The 21,083-nt window shown below is 55.9% G+C and overlaps 3 protein-coding genes across 3 annotated transcripts; 2 read left to right on the top strand and 1 right to left on the bottom strand.

The window, feature by feature from the left end:
• Positions 1-4,854: 4,854 nt before the first annotated feature.
• Positions 4,855-9,012, bottom strand: VOLCADRAFT_105296 (uncharacterized protein). The gene is made up of 10 exons (XM_002951930.1): positions 8,655-9,012; positions 8,478-8,600; positions 8,153-8,222; positions 7,718-7,840; positions 7,266-7,326; positions 7,072-7,104; positions 6,815-6,902; positions 6,159-6,391; positions 5,711-5,814; positions 4,855-5,404 (listed from the first exon to the last, which is right to left on the bottom strand). Exons 1-10 carry the CDS (start codon positions 8,833-8,835, stop codon positions 5,272-5,274), a joined length of 1,149 nt encoding a protein of 382 aa, XP_002951976.1. The 5' UTR covers positions 8,836-9,012; the 3' UTR covers positions 4,855-5,271.
• A 336-nt stretch (positions 9,013-9,348) lies between these two features.
• On the top strand, positions 9,349-13,644 carry VOLCADRAFT_61805 (uncharacterized protein; the record flags this gene model as incomplete). The annotated part of the gene is made up of 8 exons (XM_002951836.1): positions 9,349-9,510; positions 10,068-10,199; positions 10,911-11,033; positions 11,329-11,421; positions 12,045-12,196; positions 12,344-12,395; positions 12,798-12,973; positions 13,425-13,644. The coding sequence occupies 8 exons, from the start codon at positions 9,349-9,351 to the stop codon at positions 13,642-13,644; spliced, it is 1,110 nt and encodes a 369-aa protein (XP_002951882.1).
• Positions 13,645-16,634: 2,990 nt separating this feature from the next.
• VOLCADRAFT_61856 (uncharacterized protein) lies at positions 16,635-18,535 on the top strand (the record flags this gene model as incomplete). Its single annotated transcript, XM_002951837.1, has 4 exons — positions 16,635-16,834; positions 17,123-17,189; positions 17,580-17,683; positions 18,343-18,535. Coding segments are annotated over 4 exons (564 nt in total), but the record flags the coding sequence as incomplete, so codon positions are not given.
• Positions 18,536-21,083: the final 2,548 nt, after the last annotated feature.

Genomic DNA, 21,083 nt, shown 5'->3' on the forward strand with positions numbered 1-21,083 from the left:
ATCAATATCATCAATATCATCAAATTGTTGTTTTATAAATAGTATGATACCCACCCGCCCCTCTCACCCGCATGCGCTGCATACAGTGTATCGCTGAGCCGCATCACCAGCAAAGCGGTGGCCCCGTCTCGCGCCCCGTCCGCCCGGGCCTCAGCAAGGATCTCGTCATCCAGCCGCCGGAAACACCGACGCAGGGCGGCACCGATGGCGGCCTCCTCCGCGGCCATTGCGGCGGGGGGAGCCAATTCGCCTGCGCGCGTGTGTGTGCCCCGCGTCGCCATCATCATCATCACAATCATCATCACAATCATCATCACAATCATCATCACAATCATCATCACATTCATTATCTCATCATCAATCATTGTCATCATCTCATCATCAGCGAATATTATTATCAACAGCATTATTAACATCGACGTCGTCAGCAGCGCCATCGCCAATGGAGTATCAGTGGCGAGCGAGATAAATCATAATCGCCATTAAATGTGAGGACGTAATGTACGGCAACATACACTCTCCCCACATCTTATACTCCCAAGCGCATCCCCCCCATCCCCCCTCGTCTCCTCGCCCCTCGTCTCCACACACACACACACACGCGCGCGCCCTCCCCCCCCAAAACCCCCCTGACCTGTGTGCGTCCTCAAGGCCGCATCCGCCGCCAGCAGCATGTGCAGCCGAGCCGCCGCCGTGTCCGCCGCCCGAGTGCCGTTGTGCCCGTCGTAGATGGCGGCGAGACTGCGCTGAACGCCGTCTAGTAGCGGCTGGCCGGAGGACGACAAGGGCCGGAGGCACTGTACGATACAGTGGCGATCCTCCATGTACGGCCGGGCGCAGCGGGCCTGGCCGCAGGAGGTCGTGGTGGAATCGGGGCATCGGGGGATTTAGATAGAAGAGGGGAGAGGAGAGAAGGTAAAAACACAGCGTGGGGAAAGGGGGCAGGGCAGGGGAGGGCAGGGCAGAGCAGGGCAGGGGAGATTCAGTTGGGAAAGTAGGAATTCTGGGAAGTAGCTGCCGACGTCCGAAGCCCCAAGGGAGGTGGATGAGAATGTGATGTGTTGTTAGCAAGGCGGGGTGAAATATGCCTTCGATTAGTCCCGAGCGCCCTTCCTAAATGCTATCGTCACCTCCACTAGTATTACTAGCACCGCTACCAAAACAGCTACCGAAGAGGGTTGTTACGACGCAACAAAATCCAGGCAAGAGCCTGGAAAGGCTAATCGCAACCTTCTCCATGGTGCAGGCGACCGTCCTAGGGGGCCGCATCCCTTCCCTCCGACGGCGCCCCGTCCACGACACGTACGTCCCTCCCCTCTCGCCCCCTCTCGTCCCTCCCAGGGACACTCACCGATGCCGTACCAAACAAGATCCGGCCCAGCGTACGACCGCCCGTCGCCTCAGGGCTGCCGCCACGGCTGCGCGCCGTCGCCGCCACCCCAGCCGCCATGTCCCCTGCCGTCGCATCCGCGACCGCGTCCATTGTCATACCCGCCGCCGCTGCCGACGTCACCAAGTGGAACCCGGCTCCGAAACCGTTCAAGGCCGCTGCCGGCGCCGTCGCCGGCCTGTGCAAGGAAGGACCCACCATCGCGGAACTTACGGCGCCACGTGGCTGGATGGGCGCAGATGAAACCAGATGCTGTGCGGGGTGATGGTGATGGTGGTGGTTCGGCTGCCCAATCGGGGAGTGCAACCCCAACGGCGGCGACAACGACGGCGACGGCGGCAGCCCGACGGAACCCGTCAGCACCATCGGCACCGGCAGCGAGCTACTGGCAATTGTCGTGATTGTACGCGCGGGAATGGCCACACGAGCCGCTGCCTCCTCCCGCATGAAGCGTTTGGCTGTACTGGCGGCGAGCGATCCCGTACGACCACCGCCGCCGCCGCCGCCGTTACCGCTAGGGCCTGGGCCCTCCTCGTCCAGCTCATCTGCAAAGCTCACAAGCAGACGGGTTCCGGAGCCAGGGCCGCCACGCTGAGCACCTGGTGCGGCGGCGGCGGCACCGCCGCCGCCGCGCGCGCTGGCGGATCCCGACGGCGGCTCGCCACCTGGCTGCGCCGCCGCCGCCACGGCGGCCGCGGCGACAGCAGCAGCTCTTGCTGACCCTTTTCCCCCCTGCTGCTGGTCCTCATCAGATCCGGCGCCGTCACGACGGCGGTCCCGATCCTTCTCCTGGCCCCGATTGCGGCTCCGGCTTCGACTGCGGCTGCGCCTGGGGTCGGGTCTGTCGCGATCCCCTCGCTGCCCACGGCTGCTGCTGTCCACCAGACGCCGCTCCGAAACCATCCCCGCCTCCTCTGCATCGTCAGTGGCGGCGCCGTAGCTACCTTCGCGCTCCGGGTTTTCACCGCTGCCGCTAGCGGGGTCTCGATAATCCTCCCGCCGCGACCGGTCCTTTCGAGACCCTTCTCGCTCGTCGCGGCGGTTCGTTCCCGCGGTGGCGCCGCTGGCTTTTGCGGCCTCCGTCAACGGCTCAGGCGACCTGGACCTCCGTCGCTTGCCGGATTCTGAGGATCTGCGAGCCGATCCGGATCGAGAATCGGATTTTGTGGATTTTGCGGACGTAGACCTCTGGCGGCGGGGTGGGCTGCGGCTGCGGCTGGCGGCACGGGCGCGGTCAGGGCTGGGTGTACGACGCTCCTTTCTTCCGCTAGGGCTGCGGCTGCGTGCCGGACTCGCGGCGGCGCGGCGGCGCCTGCTTGCTTTAAGGTTGGGCAAGTCAGAGGGGTGCGCCCCGGCGCCGTCATCATCGTCATCGTCGTCGCGGTCGTCACGCCGATGATCCGAGGCGCCGTCGTGATTGGCCTGTGGTCGGCCTGGATCTTTACCGTTACGGTTAAAATGGTTTAAAGTATTGCTCTTCTTGTTGGTGTCATAATTGTTAAAATTTCGTGTTGAAGTGTCCCATGGTTCGCGGGCGGTTTTCTCGTTGAAGCGGTTGCCACCGGGGGCGGCTGCGGCGGCGCGGTCCAAACTGATGAAGTCACGCCTTGTAGTAATTTGACCATTAGCATGAGCAGCAGGTAAATCGCCGTTACGATGCGAATCGCTGCAGATGATGCCACGGTCGGCGGGGTGAGATACGACCCTCTGCCCATGCTTATCGTTCGCCGCAAGCTCACGACAGCGACTGCGATCGTCATCCTCCAATTGCCGGGGACTACGGCTTCGACTGCGAGAGCTCGGCCGTCCAAGATGCTTCGTGTCGGCAACTTCGCGCCCGAGGCCATGATGCCGCTGAAAAGCTTCATCATCTGACGACCGACTCTCTGACGTACCCCGATCCTGACATCTATGTTCAGCCTTGTTAGATCTGCGATGGATAACCATTGTAAACTAGCGACGTTAAGCCTAACGGCCCATGCATGCCGAGCTGCCACCGGCAGCTCTTTAAGTACTTGAGAAAAATATAACAAGCGTTTAAGTATAATAACAGGTAGGAAAAATGCCTTCACAAAGATACGCAGCGCGCCAAACCTGAGAGGTTCGACCCTCAAAAATTTATGATTTATATAACATACCTCGATGAAGGCCGTTGAATATCAACGCTCGATGCAGAAAAAGTCATTGCCGAAACCTGGATGCCAGCTTCAAAAGGCTTCCTGACTGCAGGTGCTGACGGCAGCTGGAGATGAGTATGCCACGCCCGGGCAAAGGGCTGCCGAGCACGATACACCAGAGCCCGAGATGGCGTTGTATTAGCCAGAAGCATGCACGCCCCTTGGCCACCGTGAATGGCCCGCCGGGCCTCGGTGCCCAAGAGACCCCAAAGAACCGATTGTAAAGCGCAAATATAGGCGAAGGCAGTTTATCCAGGCCTGTAACTCGCATACGTCCATACACTCACTTTCAGTGCGTTAGGAATGCTCGTCCATTTGCTTCGTACAGGTCGTTAAACTTGCGTCTGGAAGCTCTGCACATGTGCATGTTTTAGATTGATGAACCCAGGTGACGTGCGTTTCTGTATCGCATCGTGTCGGACTCCAACCCATCTTGTTGCTGAGAGGAGGACCTCAGGTGGTACTCGTTTGCTCGTTTGCAGGAAGCTCATAAATGCTGCTGAGGAGGCGGGTATACTAATTATCTTTTTATTGTCGTTTGCGAATGCAACCTCTGCCCCAGTGATGTGCGGCTGAGCAGTCGAGGCAAGAAGCTGGTTTGTAGCATAGACTACAGGACAGGTATAGGATGTGTGGCCAATACAATTAATTCTTATAGCGTCCTACGAAGCCGCGATAGCAAGGGAAGAATGAAGCAGGAAGCATGGTCTTTCGACACGCAGACTCGATGGACTTTTTCACGTGCTTCCCTTACACATGTAAGGTGTCCCTTCATATTCTTTCCATCTCCTGAAAGGTAAATATCGTAGCTGACTTCGTCAGCTACAATCCTAGTCTACTATATAAACGCGAGGGCGAACGGCTAGCTGCATTTCCCACGCAACACATCATTTTCTCATGGTGACCACATGCGCATGGTAAGAGACTATGCGTCCTAAACCATCCGCCTGGAAACATCATTTTGTTACAACATAGTCGTTTCCTGTACCAGCGCGCGCGTGACGGTCCTGCCAGTTGTATCGTGCTTGGCTAGTCATAGCCAACATTGTTTGTGCTTCTCTCGTGCTAGAAGACTTGCGCTCGTATAATGCGCTCATCTCGTGCAAGACGATTGGAGAAGCGTATTATACACATACCCCGACTTGAAACGAACGTCCTTGACGGACACGTAAGAAAAAAGCTGTCAGTTTTTATTGACTATTGCCAGAGTGCATGGCGAACCACCCGCATCCACCCATTGTTATCGATCCGCATTGCGCTATTCGCATATTGGTCCATTTTGCGAGCCATCCAAACGCAATTACTTCTCCACGAACTTTGCAGATGCCCACCGTTCTGACGGCATCGCGTGTACATGCTATCTTCAATATCGTACAGTTGCACAATCGTCGTCCACGTACACGATGCCGCCACATCTCTATGGAAGCGCACGTGCAGTACGTTTCGACCTGCTAGGCCATTTTACACGCACGCCAAATGCCGTCCTGCACTGCGACTACCTATTTACCCTATTTATTCATGCAATGCTCAAGCACATGCACGCAATCCTTCCACCTAAAGTCATTCTCCCGGTTGTAAGCTGCCAAGGTGTTCGCCTCGCAATGCCCAATGCACGACCCCGAATGCTTTCCCCAGCTCTCTTCAGCAAGCGCAAAACATACGGATAACAAAGAACGCCGCGGCGTTGGTAACGGCCGCTATCAATTAGTAGACCTTTACTTGATCGATGCACAGGTCTTGATTGCCCCCCCAGTTGTTCATAATGACGAGGACGTTGACGGACCAGTCGTTGATGGAGTCGCTGCAGCCGCCGAACGCACTGCCATCGCCACCGCCACTGCAAAAGGGCCAGTAAACAATTAAATACATCAGCTATATCAACTCCTCAAAACCGTACCTGCGCTACTGCAGCAAGCATGTCCACAGCATGAGCAGCTACTGTAACATGGCCACAGGCCACACCTAGGAACGCGCTTTTGGAAATGCACAACAGTCTAGCGCATAGCGCAACGTTTCCCGTGATGTATGGATTGTATGCATGCGAATCCCGCCGTGGCCAACTAGCCACATCTCGCGTATTTAGCCACCACCTCTATATACTTGGCGCCCCAATCTCCAGTATCCACGACGCATGCCTACGTACCTTTGGCGCCAGTCAAAAGCGCTTAGCTGTACTTGGAAGCGGGACCAATTGCTAGTTTGGTCCTTGGGCGTCATGTCGCGCAACTGCAGCGCCTTGCAACCGCCCTGGCGGGTGCGCATATGGTGGGTGCAACGGTGTAAGATACGTAGAACGCAGCAATCGAACGCCGCAATCGCACACAGCATCACCTTTCAACGGGGACTACAAAAATTAAATTTTGATTCATTTTTAGCTATTTGATGCACAGGCCCGCAAGACAGATTGCAAAGCAGCACAATATCTTCAATGTCTTCAATTGACCTGTACCGCCTTGAAACGTGCTCTTATCGCAATGCACATCCTGCCGAAAATGCAGAAGCAGTTACGCATTTAGACGGTGATATCCCAAGGGAGTTCAACAAGCAACGGTCGAGGTCATTGGCCAAGAAACCAGACTTTTAAGCCTTACCGACGGCGCGGTGAGCTTGATGCTGACGTCGGGCGTACCCCCGTTGTTCTGGCGGGCATAGAACTCGAGCGTCCGCTTGGAGCTGAATACACCCGACCAGCCGTTGAACTGGATGCCGGCGTAGCCGCCCATGGTCACGCAGTAGGCTTGCTGTCCGTCGAAGCCCCAGCTTGAGTCGCGACCCCACCGGGAGATGCTCCAGCTGCCGCTGTCGCTCCAACCCTGCATAAAACCTGCGAAAGCCAATCGCTCGAAGTGAGCATTCAAAGGCAGGCGTTAGTTTCGTGGGGGGAAAAGGTGCAAATAATTTGCCATGCTTGTGCGCGCCAGCGGCGCGGCTTGTCACGCGACCTGCTCGGCAATCCAGAGCCGGAAACAAACTGAATTCACGAACTGAAACATAAGTTTTAGCTTACCGCCCCAGTAGGCGTTGATGACCGACGACTGCTGCCCCACCGAATTCGAGCTGCTGACGCTAACGGACGACGTCAGGGAGGAGCCACCACTGCTGCTGCTGCTACTGCTGCTGCTACTGCTGCTAGCACTGCTGCTGCTACTGCTGCTTCCGCTGTTGCCGATCACGCTCCAGCGCTTATCCTTTGAGGAGTCCCAGTTCCAAGGCGGCGACTGGTAATTTGGTACGGAAGGAATGCCACTCGGAAGCTGGGCTCGGTTCGCTGGCTGGTAGTCGCAAGGTACTCGTCGGTACTTAACTCCGATTACGCCCCATTTCATATCCGCCAGCTGCGAAGACACGTGAGGGCAGGGTCGGGACACAAACCAGGTCAAGCGGAAGCGGTAAGGTCTCAACATGCCCTGAAAGTAAACCGTAATGGTGATGGCGCGATGGCGATGGCGGGTACGAGGAACGCACGAGGTACAAAAGGAGCGCGGACCGCAAAACAAGGCTCACCTTTTGGAACGCGTAGCTCGAGATGTCGAAATGCTGCAGGCAGGAAACAAATTTGGCGTTGGTCAAACCGATCGAGCGACACAGCTGACAATGTAACACCCAGTACAAAAAATCACTTTCATCACGGTTGCAGCGGTGGCAGCGTCAACCGAGGTCAAGAAGCTACTAATCCATGTCATTACACAGCTCCGTACCTGCATGTCGCCGCAGCACCACCTTTTATTGGAGTACTGGTTTGCCGGATAGTAGCAGGGGCTGCGTGCAGGAGGGCACATGATGCGGCGGGTAGGGATAGCATGCCAAAGAATCGATGTGGGTCATCCCGTCCCATGGTTGGTCATTAAGGAAGCAGGCACACCTTCAGGCCCCATGCAGGGAAGCAGGCACGTCAGATAAGAGCATCCGTGACCCACATCGGGCATCTCTCAGTTCAGTTGAGAGTTCAGAAATTTTTAGACAGCTGCGCTCGGGTAGGCGGAATCCAGGTTAAAACTCGTATCGCCCCTTGAACACATACAGCCCCTAAAGCCAAGGCATTTACTCATATGCCTGTAAAAAACGTTTTTAAAAAGCTGGACTACGCGTACAAACCGGAATACGCGTATCCTTGTCGCTTAGTCAGAACTTAGTCATGGTGCCAACTTACCAGAGGTCTGTCACCATCAGGATGACACTTGCGGAAGAGTCATAGCATACGCTCTGTCGCTCAAGTGAATTGCCGTAGAAATCGTTGAAGTCCATTCCCTGGCATGCCACCTCGTAGCAAAGCCTGCAGATTTGTCGGAGAAGTACCTTGACGCCGGACATGGAATGTGGCAGCGTAGCTATTGCTTGATAGAAAACATGTATCGCTTTGCCACGATACATTTGCCGTGCACTTTTTAATGGCTGTGGAGACTTCAATGCAGTGGAGATAAGTGCATATTGTGATTGAATGAAATGATCTTTGCTCGTATTTTCTATGTAATTAAGCACAGAATAAAAGGATCACACAGTGCCGCACAATTTGGGTCAATCAAGGCTGAGCAGGAGTGCGCCCTGGCTGCGCGGCTACCAGCTTGCCACCAAGGCGTCAACTCACCCGCAGTTGCTTGTGGCCGCATCGTAGTCCCAGTTTTGGTCAGAAGGGGCGCAGATGTCCCAACCAGTTCCTGCGTTCGAGTTCGTGCCATTGTCATTTGGGTCAGGACTGTGTTGTAAAAGCCACGATGGTAATAAGAAAAGGAACTCACGAACATTTCCTTCCGACAGTAAGGAGAGGTGGCAAACTGGGCAGCGGAGCATCCGCCATGCATGGGGAGCTATAAAAAGCATCCGACTTCTTAAAATTGTTGAACTTTCGGCACTAAAACGTTCCTCAATTTGCTTAAATTTTTTCAAGCGTGTCCTCGCGGCAAATCGCTTACTAACGGACGACAGACGCAACGCTACCGAAACCGAGTTATCAAACTTGTTACTGAATTTCTCGCTTGGTCTTGCGGTCCATGAGCCTCCTAACTCGTCTGGGCCTGACGAGCTCTTGCGAGCTTCTGGCATAACAGAGCACAACATAACATAACATAACGTAACAGTTAACAACTTACCAACGTTCGGGTCGAGATAGCCATATGCACAGTGGCCGTTATGGATGCTCCAAGGATCACCCGGTCCTCCGTAATGGGTTGCGCGGCCTGTGTGCCACTGCCAGTCGTAGCCGGCGGATGCAGGGCTCCCGAAACCCCCGAAGAGCGCTGCGCCAAGCGCGATTGCAAGGAGCAACTCCATTATGAAGGAGATATATGGATATTTATGGACGGCCTCACAGTCAACAGGAAGCTTGTCCCGGTCGTCGTGGACGGGCTGTCCTTTTGCAGGGCGGTCTGGCAGTCACCCGCGCGACCAAAACGTCAGGTTGTCCGATAAATTAAGGAGGTCACGGACGCCTCAAGGCGCACCCCTTTGCAGCCCTAGATTTGGTTGAGGTTCTGCTCTTGCGAAACCCTTTTATGACGGAGGCAGGCGGTTTCGTAGATCGTACGGTTTCGGAACGTAGCTTTCCATGCTCGCAATTTCATGTCTTACACTGGTTTCTTGAATTGACTTCCTGCTTCTCCATAAATGGGTGGTTTTTAATGGTCATTTCTGTGAACAAAGAGTCTTTACTAGTTAAATTTTGCTTGATGTCAGCTGCACCCGCACTTGAAGGTTTTGGTGGCTTAATTTCACATTAAAACTTCTGTCCTATACCAATTGTATACATTTGCGCATCTGAATTTACCACAGTCACTGGCGTTGTTCATGGAGCAGTCCGGCCAAACCGCAAGTGCTGGTGGCAATATTAAGCCAATTAACCGACAGTCCATACATCGAATATGCTCTGGCCAGGTTATATTGGACTTAGCCACTGCAATCAAGGAGCTTGTCGAGAACGCGCTGGATGCTGGTGCCACAAACATCGAAGTGAGCTTGAGCACGGCTGCAGAATCTAGGCCTGTGAAGATGCCTTTACCAGACAATTTAGTGTGGAGACCTGGGTAAAACCCAGATCGCACGGGTGTCGCATACATTGTCCAACCCCTTGTGTCGCCGCTTGTATACCTATCATAGCGCCTGGCACAGGGCTCGGCAAACAATAGACAGGCGCGTGTATAAAGGTGGCTCTATGTCAGTTTCCATTTCCGTGACATGACGCGACGGAAGCTAAACCAAAGCGAACGAGCGTTCCTGCAACTGATGCCGTCATGCAACTGATGCTCCCTTTACGCTCCCTCTCTGCTTCCCGCCCTTCCCCCTCTCCTTCCCCCACACCGCACAACACCTGCATTATACAAATAGCCATACCTGGCCCCCATTCCCATCCAAACATAACTTCACATAACTGTCGCAAATGTCGCACACACACCCATTCACGCATACATATATACCCAGACGGACAGACAGGCATACCACGCACCAGGCCACGCGGCGTCACATAACGTCACGGATTGCTGTGGTTTGCGGTCTTCTGATTGCCATAGGTACGGCTTCGGGAGTACGGCTCCGCAATGGTTGAGGTGGCCGACAACGGGCGCGGCGTACCTCCCGCCGACTACCAGGCGCTCACCCTCAAGTATCACACCTCCAAAATCACCTCCTTTGACGACCTGACGGTGCGTGTTAGGTGGGGCTTATGCCTCCGACCTAAGCATAGCCGAGAGCTGATGTGGCGTAGCTGTCTGGGTGTGTGCCTGTGTTTTTGTTGACATGTTTTTTGTTCCTCTGTGCTGCTGCTGCTGCTAGTGATCTGATGCGTTTGCGCTGTGTGTGTGTGCGTCTTTGTGTAAATTTGAATGCACGGATGCGTGTATGTACGGATGCGGATGTTCGTGTGCGTGCTCGTCCAATCGTGCACGTGCCTCAAGTTCCCCTAGTTGGTGCGTTGTGGGAGCGATTCTGGGGCCTTGTGGTCAAGACTGGGATCCAGGCCTGGGTTGAGTCCTCATCCGCTACCTTCTCATCCAATCCATGAAACCAACTCTGCATCAGTCTCGCAACAGGGTAACAGTAGCAACCACGCCTGTTGCTGCTGTTCAAGCTGTTGTCGTTGTTGGTTCGGTTTACCAGTCAGAAGTAATTAGTCAACGGACATGTGTTTAAAAGCAAGCAAGACGTAACACAGTTCCGAAACGCGTGTGGTTGGAGGTTATGAAAGAGAAAGTTATCGAGCCGGAAATTGGAACGTAATCAAGTTTCAGCTTCTGCGAAGGTATAGGTATAGTTCATAGCTAGCTATTGAGGGAGCACTCTGTTATTTGTTCTCCCTGTGTGTGCCTTTCGTTCCACTCATACGTGCTTCGAAACCGCGCACCTTTATGCGACAGTCAGTGAACACGTACGGCTTTCGCGGGGAAGCGCTCAGCTCGCTGTGCGCAGTTTCGGAGCTGTCGGTCGTAACGCGTACGGCGGACCAGGCTGCAGGAGTACGACTCGAGTACGACCACGAGGTAAGACGAGATCCTTGCGAGGTACAATGCCAGTGAGTATGTTTTTATTCCTTTCTTCACGAAAAAATATCATTGGCGAAGTCTGTGGGAAAGCCAATCACTGGTTGTCATGCCCCCGCTTCTAACCCTTGCACTCATTCTCGTTTGCAAATTCTCGTCCCGAGCGTTCTTTCAGATATTGGACTGGTTTTAAAAGCAGGACCATCTTCACCGTCTTGATCTCTTAAAACCGATTTTCGCTCCTCCGTTGTCCGAATATGGACTTGGATCTGGATTTTTAATTTGAATCCCGCAGGGCTTGTTGACCAAGCAGTCTCCCACGCCGCGTGCTGTGGGCACCACAGTGGCGGTTAAGAATCTGTTTGCAACCATGCCTGTACGACACAAGGTTCGTTGCAGTATGGTGACGTAGTTTTACGGACGGGGGCAGCGTATGTGGGTGAAGTGCAAGGGCAGTGGGATACGATGAACGGGAGTGGGGGATGGTTTCGGAGGGACTGAACGGGACATTAGGGTTTTGAAGGCATTTGGTTGACACTGACGTGGCAGTCGGAAAGGAGCTGGAAACGAAGGGTCAAAGTCAGGGAGCGTGGTGATTGGTGATGTGGGTCACGTTTGGCGTTAGGTATTTTTTATTTTGTGGCAATTCAGCTGGGTTGTTTGGTGTAAACTGCAAGCGCGGTCCGGAATTTACGATCTGGGTCAAAATGGTGGTTTGATTCGTTGGAGTTTCAGACCTGGGTCAACGTCACCCGGCAACTCTCTGAAGGTTATTATCTCATAGCACCCATCTGGGTTAACGTGTTTTTGCCCGATCTGACTAAACCAAAACCTGACCAGTGTTGACCTGATCTGGGTGATGAAAGCCGTGGAAAGCTGCGCAATCCAAAGCTGACAGTGGGAGCTAGTTAGCTTTTTCTTACGGTGGAGTCCGACCGGCTCGAAACTAATCACATCAATCCTTGATGCGAGCGATATCTCTAACTGACAACTGTCAACTGGTGGGCACAGGAGTTCCTACGCAACCTGAAACGCGACTTTGCTCGTGCCGTGGCTGTTCTCCAAGCCTACGCCCTCATCGCCACGCACGCGCGGCTCATCGTCACGAATCAGGCGGGGAAGGCCACGGCGCGGACCACGGTCTTCACAACCACCGCGCCAGCGTCCACCTACGAAACCTATGTTACTGCTGCTGCTACTGCTGTCGCCGATGATGTCAGCGCTGGCGGTGGCAGTGGCGTGACACTGCCTGGGTGTTTGGGTGCGGTCGTGTCTTCCACCGCGGGTGCAGTTGCTGACCCACGGGTCAGAGCGGAGCTGGCGGCGTTGCGGGATAATGTTGTGGCGGTGTTTGGCGGCAAAGTTGCGGAATCCCTGGAGCCTTTGGTACTCCCGGAGGACGAGCGAACCGGGGTGCGCGTGCTTGGGTAAGTCCGGGGGGACGCCGTAGATTTGCACGACACCAGCAGATGTACGATGCGGTATGATATGCACGACGCACGAGTGAACCTGGGAGTACTGCATGTACGGCAGGGTGGACGAGAAGACTGGGGTGCGGGTGGCCCCGCCAGTATACGCATCCTGTTATGCCCATGTCTAGACATGTCGGTGTCCGTTGCTTCGACCGTTGGCTGTCCAGATTCATCTGTTGCATGCTTCCGCCCCTCTCCCTCCTCCTCTCCCTCCCTTCCCCCAGCACCCCCCCCCTCTTTGTCCATCTGCCTTTTGGTCAGTTCTACTTCTGGTACACTCTTGCCCTGGCAGCAGCTTCACTCGGTCGTGGTTCGTCTTTCCCCCCGCTTGTCCATCTTTGTCCTCATCCTTTACCCCTCGCCTGTTCGCAGCTGGGTATCGCGCGCGGGGTGCGGGCTGCGAGGGGACGCCTCCCGTCAGTTCTTCTTTCTCAATGGCAGGCCTGTGGACCTGCCCAAGGCGGCGCGGTGGGTAGAGATCGTGGGTTGGAGTGAAGGGGTTGGATTGGAGGGGTTGTGTGCGTGCTCGGTGAACCATGGGTCAATTAGCCTTGACCTGTGCGGTTTGGATTGGAAGAGGGACGAGGGGTGGGTGGCCCGTTGCTTGCAAGAGACTTTCAATTTTTGCGCGTCTTTATATCTCTCCGTAATGATAACTATTGAACCTGAAATGGGAGAAGGTTGCGCCATGGGTCGATTGAAATCAGGGTGGGTAGGGGAATAAGAAGGGGAAATGATTGCAATTGTGACGGTCCACTGTCGATCCACACCATTCGGGTCGAAAACTAGTTAACAGGACCTTCCTGGCTGCTGACCCGTGGGTCGGTCAATGGAACGTTTTTGCGTCGTCAATGGGTAGAATCCAACCTCAATGACCTCAGTAGCATGACCTAATTATTATCTACCCTGCGAATCGCAGCATCCTCAACGACTCGTTCAAGTCGCTGTCATCGCCCGCGCACGCCGCTGCGTGTCGTCCCATGGCGGTTGTGGCGGTTAACCTGGCGGCATCTGACGTGGACGTGAACGTAACGCCCGACAAGCGGCGCGTCTTCATGGCGGCGGAAGACAGGTTGTGCTCACTGCTGCAACAGGTGATTGGGAGGATAGTGGTGGCGGCGGCGGCGCGGCCGGGGTGAGAGACGAAACGTCAAGGGCATGGTGTTCCGGAAGCACATTTCCCCTTTCCGCGATTTGGGTCAGGTCATGATGCTGAGGAACTTTCCTTCTTCCTTGGAAACGGAACCTGACTCCGAAACCAAAGCCGGCGCATATCCTGGATTGAAATCCCTTTTGGCGGGTGACGCTTGATGATCCTGGCATGTGATCTGGCTCGGCTTTCGTTTCCCTGATCTGGGTCGTGACCTTTTGGTGTTTTATTTCTCTTCTCCCTTGATCTGGGTTCCGTTGGTTTACCAATGCGGTTTGATCTGTCTCGTCCAATCCGATTTGAATTATTCGGTTTTCTGATCTGGGTCAGGTTCATGTCATGATCTGGATTGTTCAGTTTTACTTTCCCCATCTGGTTCGGCTCGGATCACCCAGGCCCTCCAAGCCCTGTGGGAGCCCTCCAGGTGCACATTTGCCGTCAACCAGCCGCTGCCGGCAGGGCCGGGTGCCGGCGGCAGCGGCGGCGGCAGCAGCATGCTGGTGGCGGCGACGGCAGCGGGTGCGCCCCTTCGCGGTGCTGTACGGCTACAGCAGCAGCAGCGGCAGCTATATCCTCAAGTTCGACGCAGCTCTGGGTCTGCTGCCGCTGCCGCAGGCGGCGACGGTGAGCTACAGCCCGATTTGGCGTCACAACCGCTAAATGCCGAAGAAGGTACTGTAGCTCCCGCCGATGCGGGTGCAACCGGTTTGGCTGTAGCAGCGGAGGTGGAGGCTGATGAGGCTGTAGCTGGTCACAAACGCGCTGCGAAGAGAGCGAGGCTGACGACAAGGCACGGAGACGCCACTGGCGCCGACGCAGGTGGCGGTGACATGGCCCGGTCTCCGTATCACACGCCGCTACAGCCGCCATCACAGCCGTCGCCGTCCACAGTGGTAGAGCCGCCACCTTCAGCGCCATTTCGTCACCCTTTCCTATCCATGTTCTCGGGGTTTGCGGCGACGGCGGCGGCGGGCAGGGGCGGGGCCAGGGACAGCGGAACGGCAGAAATCGTACGGGTGACGGAGACGGCAGCGGACACGGCAGCGGAGACGGCAGCGGAGGATGAGGAGGAATGTGGCAGAGGCGGGCCTGCTGAGGCCGCGGCGGCGACGGCGGGGTTGCGATCGGCGTCGATGGGTGAGGAAGCGACGGACGTGGCTGTACCACACGTGATGGAAGTGGAGGCGGCCGAGGATGAGCAGCAACAGCAACAGCAACAGCAGCAGCGGGAGCGGCGGCGGAGGCATCGAAGACATGCTGGCGGCGGTGACGTCAGCGGCGGTGGAGCGGTTTGCGAGGTGGTCTCGGAGCCCGTGGAGGAGCGGGCGGGTCCGGCGGCAGGTGCCGACCTGGGTTGGAGTGGAATGGACGTCGATCGTACGGAAGAAGCTGTGGCGGAGGTGCGAGGCGGAGGAGAACGAGCCGCCATTGTGCACGCTGTCGGCGGCAGTGGTGTGCTGTCCAGCGGAGCGGTAGCAGCAGCAGTAGCAGACGACGGATCCAGCGGGTCTGGAGAGGAAGACCTGGCGCAAGCGATTAGCACGGCGGCAGGGCCATCCGCTGCGACGTCGAAGCAGCCCATGGCGGTACGGCAGGTGGCAGTGCCGGCGCCAGCGCCGGCGGCGGTTTTGGGGTTGGGGCCTGGGCAGTTGGCGGCGCTGACGGAGGCGAGAGTACGGCACTTGCAGGCGCAGCAGGAGCGGCTACTGCTGCGGAAACGTCAGCGGGATTTGCAGCAGCAGGAAGGCGGAGTCGAGGAACGCAGGTTTAACAGTGCATCGCTACTGGAGGTGAGGGTGGCATGGGCGTGGGGTGGGGATGTCGTACATGCACGTGTCCTGCCGTGGATGACAATTTGGAATGAATTTTACATGCCCTACTTGTCCGTCCTCTTCATTTTCCTCCTCCTACATCCCCATGCGCATCCGTCTCCTTTTCCGCCTCCCCCGACTCCATCCCTTAACCGTCGTACCTCATCTGTTATGATATGATACGGATCTGAATTGTTTGGATTGGATCTGGTTGATGCTGCAGGACGCCGCTGCTGGCGGAGGCATCGCCGGCGCAGGTGAGCTGTACGGCAGCGGCGGCGGCGGCACTCGAGCGGAGCGGGAGGCCGCAGCGGAGTTGGAGTTGGAACGTGTGTTTCGGAAGCACCAGTTCCGAGAGATGAAGGTGCGTGTGTGGGAGTCGTACGAGCTGGAGGGGAGGGAAGAGGGGAGTGATGACGGCTTTTTTTTGGGGGGGGGTAAACGGCTGGGAGAAGAGGGAACAGATGACGGGAGAGGAGGCGAGGTCGAGGGAGAGGAAAGGGGTTGTCGATCGGCGAGATGCTGTTGTGTCGGATGGAACAGGAGAGGAGAGGAGAGGAGAGGAGGGGGGCCCCCCATTCCGGTTTTAAGGACATGAACACAAACAGGAGTGCCCTCGCGCTGGCGTTGCCATTCACACCATGGGCGTTGCGGTTCACGAGGCTGCCAGATGGGGGGGCAGGATGGAAGAGATCCTCGAATAGTACACGGGCATGGAGAACGGAGAGAAGGGGAGTCTGGTTGGAAAAAGGGGGGGTGAGGGGAGAGGTGCCTTGAGACGGCTGCTTTTTCGGGAAGCATGGAGCAATTGTTATCTTAGGAATTGGCAGGTCTCAGCCCGCTGTCCCACACCGGGTGGCACATTTCCGTGCATACACGCGCACATACGCACATACACCCGCACACGCGTACACACACACACATACACACACATCACTTCATAAGAAACCCACGAAATGCGGCGTCTTTGGCCCTGTAAACTCTGCAATCCCCTTCCCCCAATTGCCAAAACCCCACAAACCCGCTATTCCCCCGCTATTCCCCCGCTAATTCCCCGCTAATCCCCCGCTAATCCCCAGACTAGATAATCCATTATTAATATAGGAATCCTTCCCCCCGCTATCCCCCCCCCGCTATTCCCCCCCGCTATTCCCCCACCTCTCCCCGGCAGGTTCTGGGTCAGTTTAACTTGGGGTTTATCCTGGCGCGTCATGGGCCCGATGTGTTCATAGTGGACCAGCACGCCGCGGCGGAGAAGACCACCTTTGAGCGGTTGCAGCGGTCCGTGGTGCTGACTCGGCAGCCGCTGCTGGTGCCCATGGCGCTGCCAGCCGGGGTGCTGCTGCCCGTCGACCAACTGATCATCAGGTGTGCGGTGGAGTTGAAGGGAAAAGTGGAGAGGAGGAAGGACGAAGGAGAAGAGGCGCTGCGTTTGCTATTTCTTTTTCCAAAAATGATAACGCTGCATTAATATCTTCTTTTTATATCCGTTGTAGTTTTCTTGTTGCGGCCTTGCACATTTTTTTTCGTCCAGAAATTATACACAGTATTCATCGTTGCGTGGTGGTTGGTTGACAGTTGTTTGGATCCGCATCCGGACTCTCAAAACCACCTCCATCTCCACCTGGCCCCGTCTTCCTCCTTTTGACCTCTCAGAGAACACATCGACGTGTTTCGTCGCAACGGCTTCGACTTCGTGGAGCGACTTCCCGACGGGCGGCTGGTGCCCCTTCCTGGGGGAGTTAAGGGGGCGAGGGGAGCCGGGAGAAGGGACGGGGCGGGGGGGACGGGGAGCCAGAAGCGGGTCCCGGAAGATTCCCAGGGGGAGGCCTCGGGGCAGCTACAGCCTCAGGCGGTAGAGGTGGAAGTTGACGGGCCAGGGGTTTCACGGGCTGCAGCGAATGGCTTGGAAGGGGTTGAGGAAAGGGGAGATAGGGGTTTGGGTTTCGGAGCGGGCGCGGCGACAGCTGCAGCTTCAGGGCTCCTGCAGGGTGCTGCGGGGGAGGGAGAGGGCTGGGCCGAGGACGTGTACGGCACCGGTTACAGAGGTGATGATAACGCGTCGTACGACTTGGGGGAAATGTACGACGGAAGGGAGGGTTGTGGTGGGGAGTTGTTGTTGTCTTCGGTTCCGGTTAGTCGTGCGACTGGGCAGTTGGGGATGGAGGATGTGGTGGAGCTCGTTGGTATGCTGCGGTCGGGGGAGGGTGCAGGTGGGTTGGGATCAATGGCTGGAGGAGGAGGAGGAGGAGGAGGGCCGAGGGATGCTGCGACGGGTGCTGCTGGCGCGACTCCGGCTTTGCGGCATAAGGCCTGGGAGGAGGAGCTGCGACCTTCCAAGTACGTGTTTGTGTCCGTTTATGCGGGTGTATTGAGGGGGGGAAGAGGCGGGTGAATGGGGTGAGGGATAATTGATGGAGGGTGGAGAAGAGACCGTTTTTCCACCCCTGCTCTGTCCTGTCCACCCCTGTTCCTGAGCTCTCCTAAACCTGCTCTTTTCCCCTCTTTTCCCTTCTTATCCGTTTGCCCGCCCGTGTAGTCTGCCGTGTGTGAATGCCTCCCCACCTCAATTCCACTGCCCCCCAATTGCTACGAAACCTGATAAGGGGTGACGAGCTCCGAGACCACAGAAATCCTTTAAAATTCCACTTTTCCATGCGAGTTGTAAAGCATCTTTACATTACAGTAAATTCTGTTGGTCTACATTCTTCTGAGGACACCGTGTGCGGTTTTGTTCCCTGCCTCGTTCTAGGTTGGTTGCAGTTTTTCCATCCTTCAGCACACCTCTCCCCTTTTGCTTCTCCGCTTTTCCCCCTTTTCCCCCTTTCACCCTTCCATACATAATTACACACATACACGCACTTGTGAACCGCCAGGATTCGTGCTATGCTGGCCTCCCGCGCCTGCCGCTCCTCTGTGATGGTGGGTCGGCCGCTGAATCGCGGGGAGATGCGGAGACTTCTGGATGGGCTGGCGGATCTGCGGCAGCCGTGGAACTGCCCACACGGCCGACCCACCATGCGGCACGTGTGTGTTTTGCCGTACCAACCGGGACTACCGCCTGCCTGAGGTTCAGGATATGATATGACCCCGGGTATGATTTCACGCGGTCGTGGTATCACGCATATATACGTACGCACGTACATTCTCAAGCGCGGCCGTTGTCGCCTTTTGTCGCAGAACGACTGTGTGTCCATAGTTGTGAGCCCGCGGTTGAACAGTAAAGCAGTTGCACGTCGCAAATTGGTGTGACGTGTCACACAGTTGTGACGGACGGTTAGTTGCGGTTGCAATTGCGGTTAGCTGTTGCGGGGGTACCTATGTGTTTCCTGTACCTCTCTTCTCTTTTGTGGACAGTGCACTCGTACACGTAGTCGTATGGTGAGTTGTGTGGGATTATGTGGGATGTATTGGTGGGTAAAGTCGCGCGTTACATCGTGTTAGTATTTTATGTACGGCAGGTGTCTAGAGCCCCGGTTAATAACAATCCGATGCATTATGGCAGGAGGCTTGATTAAGGGAAGGGTAGGGCGATTCAGTAGAAGTTACGACCGATCCATGCTGACATTTTGGCAGGTTCTGTGAAAAGCGTGTTGGAAAGCGCCTTGCAGCAGAGATGGTAGCGCAGCCATCGGCACACATGGCGCTCAAGGGACCTAGCTGTAATATAAACGTTGGGCCGAGAAGGTCGGAAAGCCATGCAGGTCCTGCAAGACCCGTACTTCAGACGGTCCGAAACTGCAGGTCCAGCTCGACAGGTGGGACGTCGATGCCTCAATCTCCGCCTCTACACCCTCTACACCCATCAGGTTGGCCTCAAGCTCGGCCAGTTTTTTCGGCATTGCACCCTTGACAGAGTAGTACGGTGCAATGTACCGCTTGTACTCTGGCCTTCGACCTTTGAACGCGACAGGCACGGTGTTGGCATCGGCCACGGCTTGCCCGCTTTCCTTTAGCTCGCAACATACATCTTTTAACGCCTTGAAGGCGTGCCTGGTTTCTGCTTGCAGTCTTGAAAGGCTCCCCGTAGTGTTTGTGCATGTACGTCCGCGTAGCCCCTGTTATACATGTCTCGAGGGCCTTGAGCAGCTGCATGACGTCTGAATGTTCCTGGTAGAGATCCAGGTCGTCGTCGGAAAGCAGCTCGATCAGAATTGCCCTGGCACCTTCGTGTGTTGCAGCATTCACGGCTGTACGCAGCTTAATCAGTGCCGCTCAGAACTTGGCCTTGCTCACAGCTGCTAGTGCCCGAATAAACCACGTAAGCCTGTTCTTTGGGGGACTTTCGAGTGTTTGGTTGCGTGGTGTATGACCGTGTGCCAGACACAGAGTGAAGGAAGCTGAAGCCAGTTAGCAAGGAGGGCGTATTCGTGGGCCACGAACCCTAATCTAAGGCGTGGCATGTGCTGCTGCTGGATGGCCGGTTAATGGTGAGCCGGGATGTGATTCTCGATGAGCAGGTGTTTGGTCTGCAGAGTCACGTTGGGACCCAGCAGTACACATCAAGGTAAATGAGGGTGACGAGCTACCTAGTAAAGGAAAGGGCGGCAGGGGGGGAGAATCTCAAGGAGGGGTGCTTCTTTGTCTGGCATGAGTGGTATAGTGGGGGAGGGAGCCAGGGGGGGTCTGGTGCCGTGGGAGCAAATGATAGCTCCGGCACTGACTCACCCGCTGTAGGGAAGGAGAGTGACAGTGGTCCAAACGACCCGCACCACGACTTCGTGTGTCAGCACGGTCGAATAAGGGTGTTCCACCCGATAGACTCACTCTTGCGGCGGTCGCAGAAGTCCCTACCTCCCTTGAGGAAGCAATGCGGTCACCTTCAGCTTTAATGTGGAAGCAGGCGATGGACAAGGAAATGCCGTCGCTGTGGGCCAATCGTGTTTGGACAGTTGCAGTACCTCCAAAAGACGTTCATGCATTACCCATGAAGTGGGTGTACTCGCTAAAGAGTGATGCGTTTGGCGGCCAAGGGTTTTGCACAGGTTGAAGGCCGGGGCTGTGAAGAGAATTGGGATTCAGTCAGCAAGCACACTACTCTTCAGGCTTTGCTTTCTGTTGCTGCGACTCACGACCTAGGACTGCACCAGATGGATGTGAAGACCGCAATTTGGAATGGTGTGTTCTGGACCGTGTGAGTATTTGTGCGTTTCGTATCCAAGCCTACAGTTGAGCACTGGCAAGCTGCAAAGGGTGTTGTGCGCTATTTGGCAGGTACAACAGGGTACAACTGGTTTAGGCATTTTGTATTTCGGAAAGTCTGGTGCAGGAGGCCTCCATGGTTACTGCGGTTCGGACTATGCCAGCTGTGTGGATACAAGGCGGTCTACAACCGGCTATGTTGAAGTACGGCCTGTCTGCCATGCTTGTTGGATTTAGAGGGTAGGACACACTGTCGGGCAGAGCAATTCTTTTGACTGCCCCGGTCGCACAATTCCCGTGCTTCCCTAATTCGACACCCTGAACACGCTAATTCTGACTGTCCGAATGTCCCTGCCAGGCCAATTCGACACCCTGTCAGCCTAATTCTGACTGTCGGAATCTCCCGCCAGGCTAATTCGTATCCCTGTCAGGCTAATTCTGACTGTCGGAATGTCCCTGCCAGGCCAATTCATAT

The sequence above is a fragment of the Volvox carteri genome (assembly GCF_000143455.1).
Source record: "Volvox carteri f. nagariensis unplaced genomic scaffold VOLCAscaffold_26, whole genome shotgun sequence".
Taxonomy (NCBI): Eukaryota; Viridiplantae; Chlorophyta; class Chlorophyceae; order Chlamydomonadales; family Volvocaceae; genus Volvox; species Volvox carteri.